At 46.4% G+C, this 11,101-nt stretch overlaps 2 protein-coding genes across 2 annotated transcripts; both read left to right on the top strand.

Moving 5' to 3' along the window:
- The first annotated feature begins 4,195 nt into the window (after positions 1-4,195).
- Positions 4,196-4,942, top strand: LOC137636583 (uncharacterized). The gene has a single exon (XM_068368983.1). It carries the CDS (start codon positions 4,196-4,198, stop codon positions 4,940-4,942), a length of 747 nt encoding a protein of 248 aa, XP_068225084.1.
- Positions 4,943-5,351: 409 nt separating this feature from the next.
- LOC137636589 (uncharacterized) lies at positions 5,352-5,783 on the top strand. Its single transcript, XM_068368991.1, has one exon. The coding sequence runs from the start codon at positions 5,352-5,354 to the stop codon at positions 5,781-5,783; it is 432 nt and encodes a 143-aa protein (XP_068225092.1).
- Positions 5,784-11,101: the final 5,318 nt, after the last annotated feature.

Genomic DNA, 11,101 nt, shown 5'->3' on the forward strand with positions numbered 1-11,101 from the left:
TACTTTGCAAGCAGCTATGGAGGACAAGCCTATGCCACAACTTAAGGAGACAGACCTGACTTTTGCTGTTCCCAGGGGACCAAGAATGCTGGCTTGATGCCCCGGCTACCTTCACGACTGGAAAGTTTAATCCAGATTGTGCGACCGTACAGTTCAGTGAATATCTTCCCAGGTTACCGGAATCGCTAATTATGACTGAGTATGAGGCACGAGTCAGACTGAGTAGGTCTATCAACTCTGCTACAATGGCTGAGATGTCTTCGTTGGTATACGGTGATGAGCCTCTTTTTAAGATCTTGACAAAGTCCTTGTTTCTCACACTTCAGTGTGATGCATACAACTTTGCAGTAGCTCGTCGTTCGTGCCTGAAGCACGTTTCAGCGCAGGCTTCCATTAGGCATGAGCCTAACAGGCTGATTAAAGCCTCAGTCTGGGGGCAGGTCTTTTCCCAGATGATGTGGTGAACAGGGTCCTCAGTGAGGCAGCCAGGGTCAGTCAGACCCTCAGTTAGGTGGGGTCTCACCCCTAAGAGGAAATTCAAACCCACCTGGATGCAGTTACGAGGCAGGAAAAGACCGAGATGGTTTCTCGCCTTCCAGAGTTCACAAGCCCAACCTGTGGTGCAGGCATTGCCTGTACCCCAGGTGCGCCATCCTTCCACCTCTAAACCTCAGCCCCAACAACAAATTGTATTGGTATGCCAGCCACCCCAACCATCGACTTCATTCTCTACTGTACTTCACCTGCTTATAACCCTACCTTTGAATCTCAAGGCCTGGCTCACGGGTATAATAGGCTGGAGGGAGGGAGTAGGTCTAGGGGACCCTTTCGCCACTTAAGATACGCCATAATGTATTTCCAAGAATTTTTTGTTCTTTGTTAACCATGGGGATTGATTTAGTTTCCCTTATTACGTTCTCCAGGACAAACTCTAAGCGCCGAAAACATAACCTTATATGGGCATAGCGATGGTCTAGCTCCATGATTGGTCGGCTCAGAGGGGCATCTCGCGCTAGACAGTGACGTCACGGCCCCGGACCTTGGCAGTGCATGGCTGTCTGCTGTGGTGTGAGCAGCTCTGCGCTCAGCTTACTATGTTGACTGATGCACATTTGGCTCGATAACTAATCACTCGCAGGAGATTAGCGGTACCACCTGGGAAAGTTCTTTGAACTGAACTTGAAACAGAATTGGCGTTGGGAAAAGATGCAAGTCTCTTATTTATTGTAATGAACCCTATTGCAATTAATGTACTCCTGTACCATTGCTGTATTTTCTTATTGACGAGCTGTTTTTTTTTTTTTGCAGCTAAAACCTCGTCCGATATAAAAGTTATACACTTCAATATATCTAATTGTAAAATACGTGAGTTTCAAGACCATACGCCAATAACTTAGAACTTTAGTCGAGAGAGTGAACCCCTCTCCGGTGTTCTACAGTTTTAGATCTTTACACAAAAGTGGGTCTCAGATGACTGATTGTAACCTGACTATCAAGAAGTGAATCTTTCTCAGACGTTGACGCCGAGCTGGGAACATCTTCATCATGTCGGAGAGATCATTAAAATCAAGAACGTCATCCAAGAGAGAGACAAGCGAGGTCCGCCGAAAGCTGCTGTTAGAAGCGCAAGCTAACTTAGCCAAGGTTCAACTGAGGGCACGCTTAGAAGCGGAAAAACGTGCAGCCAAGAAGAAAGCTGAAGCTGATGAACTCACTGCTCAGAGAGATGCCGAGGATCGGGCCGCTAGAGGGCTAGCGGACGCTGCATTGCTGGAGGCCGAGCTAGAGGTTCAGAGACAGCAACTTTATTACGAAATTAGATTGGAGGCAGGAGAGTTGCAATGTGGTTCGGAAGTGTCTTCACATGCCGGAAGCGTGAGAGTTCCCAGTGTAAAGGCTGTGGAGACTGAATAGAGTCGAGGATCAATCAATGGAGGCTAAGTGTCGCCCACCACCATGAGAGTGACCCAAGTGCTATGCAGACAATGGACCCTGTAGAACATACAAGAGGACCAGAATGCCATTCTACACCCGTGGAAGTCCACTCACGCCATTGGATCCCACCTCAACTCCTTTCGCACCACGACATGCCACGTTTAACCCTGTGTCACTGACCCCTTGGCCAAAAACTCTCAAGTGCTTAAGGCACTTGAATGCACTCATGCTAGCAGCAATGAGTTGGCGCGGACATCGCTGTTACCACCTACTAAACTTGAGCGCTTTGGAGGCGACTTCACCAAATTTAATTGGTTCAAGATGTCCTTCAAATGGCATATTGAGAACAATACCTCGGACCCCGAGCTCAGGCTGAACCACTTGTATCGTATCCTAGATGGGCCTCCGAGAAACCTGGTTGAGCACTGCTTGCACCTGTCACAGACAATTGGGTACGACGAAGCTTGGAAGCAGCTAAGTGAATTCTACGGCAGAGAAGTAGATGCTACCGAAGCTTTTATTCGTAAGCTTCTAGAATGGAAGGAAATCCCAGCAGGTGATAGCGAAGGTTTAATGAACTACGCTTCTTACCTAAAGAAGTGAAGGCAGCACTGGGTGCAAATTACACTAGAATTGTGCTGAAGAAAGTATGAGAAAGATAGTGGAAAAGCTCCCTCGCCCCTTCAGGTAAGATGGGTCTCAAGTACCTGGAACACGAACACAAGCTTCCAGCCCAGATCACCTTTGTGGAGAGACAGGCACTGGTCGCTAAAGAACTGAAGTATGAGTGTGACAGTCTTCCATTTAAGGGCAAACCTGAGGGCACGAGCAAGCCGATCAAAGCTAAAGCCTTGCCTGTTCACCACAGCTCTCCTTCCGACAATGGGATATATTGCGTATACTGCAAGAAAAAAAAGCATGGAATTCAGTCTTGCCACCGATTCCAAAGCCTCAATTTGGATGACCCCTGGAATGCTGTGGTGGATGCCAAACTCTGCTTCAGATGCCTAAATGTCGCACACAATCACAAAACCTGTGAAGAAGAATCCACGTGTAGCAAGTGCGGCTTGGGGACGCATCACACGCTCTTGCACTATGTGAAGAAAACCCTCAGAGGGACAGTGCAAACTCCAAGAGAGCAACTGTCCAAGACATCTGACAGGCCTAAAGCGGGGGCTGGGACGACTAACAATGCACCGCCTGATAGAACTAACACCGAAACCACTCCAGAGGCTGGGACTCCTGCGACGATGGGGCACGTACACACCATGTCCACTGACCGACGACTGGATGGTCGTACAATGTTGAAGCTCATCCCAGTCATGGTGAACGGAACGTGCACTACGATCGGCTTCATAGATGGAGGAGCCGCACCCACTTTAGCCGCAAGGAGCCTAATAGATCGGCTAGGTGTAACGGGAAGGCCTTGCAACCAGACAATGGTGACAGAGGCCGGTACGTTCGCCTGCAAGGAAGTGGTCCAACTCACCCTTGGTAACATCAACGGAGGTGAGGAGGAAGAACGAGTAAAAGAAGTCTTTGTTACTGACAAAATTAATGTGTCAACGGACTACATAATGCCTTCGTACTGGCTGAAGAGATGGCCACACATAGCAGACGTAGAGCTGCAAAGCATGCCAACGGACCACTAACAGGTCGAACTCGTGATCGGGTTAGACACGACCCTGAATAGTCATTTTAGAGCAACGTCACGGCACTGCCAACGAGCCATCCGCCTACCTAACCAAGCTTGGTTGGGTGGCTTTCGGTCCTACTGGAGACCGGTCTGCATCGGAGGTCTCACCCGTGCATCATGGTCATTGAAAATTGGACCCTCAAGACTTGACAGAGCTACTGTAGAGTCATTTTAATCGAGATTTCTTCAAAAAGGAATCCCTCTCCAGATTGGAAGATTCCCTAGAGGGCAAGAGATTCTTGGCCACCTTGATTAGCACGACACAGCATCGACATGGAAAGTATGTGGCCAAGCTGCCATTCAAGGACTCTACTCCTCTACCTGATAATATGAATAAGGCAATTCGACGAGCCCGAAGCTTACAAGACATCCTACGTAGCTTAGATGAAGAAATATACTGATAAGGGCTTCGGCGAAAGGGTTCCTGTAAGTCAGCTAGACAGGAAGGACGGGCGCGTATGGCTCATACCGCACCACTCTGTCAGGCATCCTGTCAAATAGAAAGACCAAGTGGTCTTCGATCTGAAGGCAAGGCACCGAGGAACATCTCTCAACAAACATCTGATGCAAGGCCCCGACCTCACCAATAGCCTGACGGGTGTTCTGCGTTTTAGAGAGGGCCAACATGCCATCACAGCAGACGTGCAGGAGATGTTCCATCAGGTGAAGGTACCTGAAGAGGACAGAGACTGCCTGAGGTACCTCTGGTGGCCAGAAGGTGTCACCAGCAAAGAACTGAAAGTCTTCAGAATGACGTCCCACATTTTTGGTGCAAGATCATCGCCGAGCATCGTTAACTTCTGCTTACGCAAAACGGCCCTGGATTTCGGAAGCAAGTATAACGAAGAAGCTTCTAACTCTATACGTCGCAACTTCCACGTCGACAACCTCCTCAAGGCGATGGACGATGAGGAAGAATGCATCAAATTGACCAGAGATCTGATCAACCTGTGCGGGGATGGAGCTTTCAGTCTTAACCATTGGACCTCCAGCAGCAAGCGAATTCTAGCTGCGATCCCCGGAGAAGAACGAGATGACTCTGTGGCAGTCCTAGACTTGAATAAAGATGAGCTGCCAACTGAACGAACCCTGGGGATCCATTGGAATATGAGCATAGACGTGATCACGTTCAGAATCGTCCTTAAAGACAAGCCTTTCAACCGACGTGGCGTGCTCTCTGTTGTTGCATCGATCTACAACCCCTTGGGCTACTTATCCCCAGTCACTTTGATCGCGAAGATCCTGTTGCGAGAAATGTGCCGAAGGAAGCTCTCGTGGGATGAGGAGATGTCTGCTGATGAACTTGTTTGATGGAAGACCTGGCTCGCGTAGTTGCCACAACTGGAGGAGTTCCAACTGCAAAGGTCCTTCATATTACCAGACTTCGGAGATGTTGACACCCTTCAGCTGCACCACATTGCTGACGCAAGTCAGACAGGCTATGGTGTAGTCTCTTACTTGGGTGTAGTTGGTGTCAACAGAAAGATTCATTGCACTCTTGTCATAGGACGGGCGAGAGTCGCCCCTCTGAAAAAACCACCATCCCTCGTCTTGAGCTGACGGCGGCTGCTATCGCTGCACAGATGAACTCAAAGCTGAAGACTGAGCTCAATCTGAAACTGGCCCCGTCAGTCTTCTGGACTGATAGCACGTCAGTGCTGAAATCTCAAATCCGACTGCAAGGTATCAGACCTTCGTGGACAATAGGGTCAATCTCATTATGGATACATCCGACATTATGGTGTGGAGATACGTCAATACTACTACAAATCCCGTAGACCTCGCGTCACGTGGCCTCTCCTTCAGTGACTTCCTCCAGTCATCTTTGTGGTTTTCAGGACCAGATTTCCTCAAAATGGACGGAACGCACTGGCCAACCATGCCCGAAGATGTGGTCAGAGGAGAGCTTGATCCAGACGCCGAAGTGAACACTTCTCCCGTCTTCGATATAACGAAGGAAGAACCAACGTTCATTGAATCAATAGCGACAAGATTCTCCTCTTGGTTGAAGTTTGTCAAGACTGTCGCGTGGATGACAAGATTTATCCGCCACACGCAGAAAGCTCGCCCATACAGCGTAGACTCACTCGAGTGCGGAGCTACGTACCGCGGAGAATTTGATCTGGAGACTGACCCAAAGGCAAGAGTATGAAGAGGAGTTAAGCACCCTCTCGAAGATGGGAAGATTGCTGAAAAGGTACAGTAAATTAATCAAGCTGAGACCATTTCTCAAGGATGGATTGCTCCACATTGGTGGTCGATTACAGAAATCAACACTGGCAGATACGGCCAGGCATCCGATCATCCTACCCATCAGTTCTCTGGCGGTAGAGCTTATGGTGAGAGCCTCGCACGAGTCCTGCGGCCATTGTGGCCAGAACCACCTGATGATCCAGTTGAGGACAAACTACTGGATCGTCCGCGGAAATGCGATAGTCAAGACTGTCATTCGAGAATGCTTGGTCTGTCGCAGACTTAGTAGTCGTCTTGTAGTTCAGGTGATGGCTGAACTGCCATCAGACCGGTTTTGTCCAGATGAACCCCCCTTTACTAACACTGGGTTGGACTGCTTCGGACCGTTCTTAGTGAAGCAAGGAAGGTCCACAGTGAAGCGTTGGGGCGCTATCTTTACGTGCCTTACCTCGCGAGCAGTCCACCTGGAAGTGATCGATACATGGAACAAGACTCCTTCGTCAATGCCATCAAGCGTTTAGTCGCTCGCAGGGGGCCTATAAAGAGAATGTGGTCTGACAACGGGACCAACATTGTGGCCACGGAACGAGAGCTAAGAGAAGCTCTCCAGCGCTTCAATGAAGGAGAAATCAGAGACACTCGATCCGAGGCATAGAGTGCAACTTTCATCCACCACATGCCTCACACTTCGGCAGAGTGTGGGAGCGTCTGATCAGGTCCATCCGAAGAGCCCTCACAGCGGCCTGTCTCCAACAAGTCAAGACTGATAAAACACTTCGCACTCTGTTCTGCGAAGTGGAGGCTGTCGTTAATAGCCGACCTCTGATGAAGATCAACGACGACCCGAACTGCCCTGCCCCTCTCACGCCTTACATGATTATAATTTTGAAAGGGTCACCCAATCCCTTCACATCCACATGCAAGAAGGACATGTATGTGAAAAGGCGATGGAGACCGGCACAGTTCCTCGCTGACTAATTATGGCGCAGGTGGATACAGGAGTACAGTATCTCCCCCTTCTCCAGGAGTGCCAAAAGTGGTCAGTCCCAAAGCGTGACATCAACGTCGATGACGTCGTTCTAACACTGGACGAGCGGCTTCCTCGAGGCAGCTGGCCTCTAGGGAAAGTCATGGAGGTCACTCGGACCTTTTCCGGAGCCGTTAGACGTTCAACAAATGGACACACAGCATAGTATCAAAGGGCCTAGGGTGGAGTTGGACTCAAGGGCCCCCTCCACTGATCAGTTTTTATCAGTCCAACGGCAGATCTCACGCTTTTTGCACAAGATCTTCTCAAGAATGCAATAAAGGAGGTAAAGCGTTTAAAGTTTTAAGGTCTCTTATTCAGCGTGCCGAAGAATGACTCCGACAAACTAAGAGTCATCTTAGATTTGTCTCATTTGAATACATACATTCAATGTGACAAGTTCCATATGCTGACCATCTCGCAGGTACGGACCTTACTTCCCCGTGGGGCCATCGTCATCTCTATAGATCTTACAGATGCTTTTTTTCCGATAGCGCAGCATTTTCTTTCTTTTCTAGGGTTCAAGCTAGGAAAATGGGCATACACCTTCAGGGTGATGCCGTTCGGTCTCAATATCGCTCCCAGAATATTCACGAAGTTAGCGGAGACAGTGGTCCAGGAGCTGAGAACTTGAGGAATACAGTTAGTGGCCTATCTGGACGATTGGCTTATTTGGGCCAACAGCAACAAGGAATGTCTCGAGGCAACGGCTAAAGTAATAAAGTTTCTGGAACACTTATGGTTCAGAGTAAATTTCAAAAAGTCCCGCCTGATTCCGGCGTCATGCTTCCAGTGGTTGTTTACAATGGAACCAGACCACCCACAAACTGTCGATTCCTCAAAAAAAGAGGAACGAGATAGCAAATAACCCGAAAAGATTTCTCAAGGACAAATAAACATCTCTGAGAAACAAAGAAAGGATCTTGGGCTCACTCCAGTTTGCTTCCGTAACAGACGTTCTACTGAAAGCCAAATTGAAGGACATCAATAGAGTTTGGACGTCCAGGGCAAACAATCAAAGTCGAGACAAGGTTTCTAGGATTCCATCTATCCTAAGGAAAAGACTTCACCCATGGACGAAAGTCAGAAACTTGGCAAAGTCGGTACCTCTTCATTTCCCTCCGCCGGCATTAGTAGTCCATACGGACGCCTCCCTAAGTGGTTGGGGGGGTTACTCCCCATTCAAAAATGTCCAAGGTTTGTGGTCGGTGACTTTTCGTCAGCTGCACATTAATATTCTAGAGGCCATGGCGATATTCTTGACTCTAAAACGGCTCTTCCCATCAAAGAATGAACATATCAGATTAATTCTAGACAGGGAGGTTCCAAATCAGGTCACATAAATCAGGTGATGATTGCAATCTTTTCATTGGCAACAAGGAACCATTGGCATTTGTCAGCAGTTCACTTGGCGGGCGTAAGGAACGTAGTCGCCGATGCACTTTCACGGGCGACCCCGCTGGAGTCGGAATGGTCCCTGGACAAAGTCATTCCGATGGATTTGCCAGCAAGTTCCAGATCTTCAAGTGGATCTATTCGCCACGGAATCCAACCACAAACTGCAATGTTATGTAGCCCCAACCTGGACCCTCTGGCCTATGCCACGGACGCCATGTCCATCGATTGGAACACCTGGCGGGGGATTTACCCGTTTCCTCCTACTGATGAAAGTTCTGGACAGGCTCAGGACTTTCAAAGGATAGATTGCTCTACTGGCTCCCAATTGGCCAAAAAGAAACTGGTTCCCTCGATTGGCGGAACTGGGACTCCGTCCTTGGCGGCTCCCCAACCCGAAGTTAACGCAAACAGTACAAACTTGTAATGTGTCGGCTTCCTCAAGAATTCTGAGTGCCCTAACTTTATGGACTTCATGAAATTTGTGGAACAGAAGAATGCTGATATCGATCCTCTTAACACATTGTTTGATATCGATCCTCTTAACACATTGTTCCTGGAGTCGGACAAGAGGGATTCCACCCTTCGGCAATATGATTCTGCTGTTAAGAATTTAGCAAAGTTTTTGAAAGATTGGATAGACGATGACTGCCAATCTGGCAGTTACCTTTTTCAGAACTTTGTTTGAAGGGGGGACTAGCCGCTAGTACTATTACCACGATTAAGTACGCTTTGAAGAAAATATTTCGGTTCTGGTTCAATATTGACCTTATGGATTCGTATTTTTCATCTATCCCCAAAGCTTGTGCCAGGCTAAAACCAGCAACTCATCCACACGTGGTTTCTTGGTTTCTAAATGATGTCCCTTAAATTGGCTTCTTATACTGATAATGACTTGTGCTCTTATATAACGCTTCTTAGAAAAACTTTATTCTTGGTAAGTTTAGCTTCAGGAGCCAGAAATTCTCTCTCGGTATTATCTAGAGAGCCAGGTCACATTGACTTACTTTCTTCTGGTGAGGTCTTACTCTCTCCAGATCGACAATTCTTAGCAAAGAATGAGGATCCCCAGAATAGATGGACCCTGTGGAAGATTGTCCCACTTTCTCAAGATCTCTCTGTGCCCTGTTAACACTGAAGGCTTATTTGAATAGAACTACTAATACGTCTTCAGGCTCTTTGTTTATTCGAGAACATGGAGGAAATATTTCCCCAAAATGAATTAGGCAACAGATTCCTTATTTCATTAAGCAAGCCAATCCTGCTAAAGTCCCACATGCCCATGATATCTGAGCAGTGGCAACATCAATTATTTCAATCACATGAATTTTGAAGAATTAAAGATACACAGGCTGGAAATCACCAACAGTCTTAAAATGCCACTATTTGAAATCTTTGGAAGCCCTTAAATTTGCAACATTGGCAGCAGGGAATGTAGTTCCTCCGGATATAGCGGAACCATAATAACTAGGTCTTATCTTTTTTTTTTTTTTTTTTCCCTTTATATAAAGAGTGGGCCATCACCTGCCTTGCCTATTCTCCCTACTGTACCTTTGACATTAATTTGGTTTGCACTCTACCCCATGGTTATGATGTATATAATTTAATAATGTCTTTTGTTGTAATAATTAAACATCTCATGATGTTTGTTTGTTGGGAGTTTTCCCAAAATTTTTATCTTAATTTTGGATCTCTTGAGTATTGTAGTTTAAGAGATTGGTAGTTTAAGGTTCGTTATTAAACACACTTAATTCAATATTCTATTTTATTTCTGTAACTTACCTTTGTGTGTTCCCAAGTGTTAGGACCAATTCTGTTATTATTTCACGGAGCGACGCAGGTCGAGCCCAGGAATGGGATTTTGACGAAGGAAAAATCTATTTCTGAGCGAGGAACCTGTATCGCCCAGTGAACCCACCCCCCTTTTTTCCCCTCGCCCTAGGCTGGTCCAAGCTTGGGGTGATAGTAGGAATGAGGGAAGAACCATGGGAGTGGGGGAGGGTAGTCTGATGTAGAACGGCACCTCGTAGTATCGGGGGATATTGAGGAAGGAGAGGACTTAACTGGTGAGGGACCTCTGGTCGTGGTTCTAACACGCCCCAGTTACTATACCGACACTCAATTAGTGAGCGAGCTGGGTTTATTCCTGGCATTCCATGCAACTTTTTCTCTGGTATATTTAGCAGTATTTATACCTTAGAAATGGTGCTATAAGGAGCATCTCACTGGGCGACACAGGTTCCTCGCCCAGAAATAGATTTTTCCTTCGTCAAAATCCATTTTTTAGTAGTTAAAGCTGCTTAAAATTTTTATACATAATCCAGAGTGAGTTGGAAATTTACTTGCTGCTGTTTTCTTTTTTACTCGCTCACTCTCTGGAGAATTTTTATTTAAATGTAAAGATTAAAGATTTTAATAGTAATTATGAATTAATTTGTTTTGATATAAGTTATCAGTGATAAACTCTGAATAGAAAACAGATAATTTGAATAGTCAGCCTTTCTAAACTATTTTAGATGAAATAAGATTTTAAAAACATTTGTATAATTGAAATCAAAACAAGAGAGAAGGAATTTCTTGTTTGGCATATGCAGAAGACTGTCCTCTTTTCTTATTGTACAAGATTCCAAAATGCAATTTCACAAACTCATTAAAAAGGCTTTTCCAATATTTTCATATACTGTATATTTACAGCTAATGATATACAATTTTGATGATTCATGGTACCTGTAGTTTTAAAAAAAACCCATATGTACAGTTTCTTCCTTGCAAACTTGAAACTAATAGGGTTGGTTATAGAGATACAGGCCAGATAACAATTCAAGATGGGCTAAATGAAAACCCTTGGGCCTCTT

The sequence above is a fragment of the Palaemon carinicauda genome, chromosome 3 (assembly GCF_036898095.1).
Source record: "Palaemon carinicauda isolate YSFRI2023 chromosome 3, ASM3689809v2, whole genome shotgun sequence".
Lineage (NCBI taxonomy): Eukaryota > Metazoa > Arthropoda > Malacostraca > Decapoda > Palaemonidae > Palaemon > Palaemon carinicauda.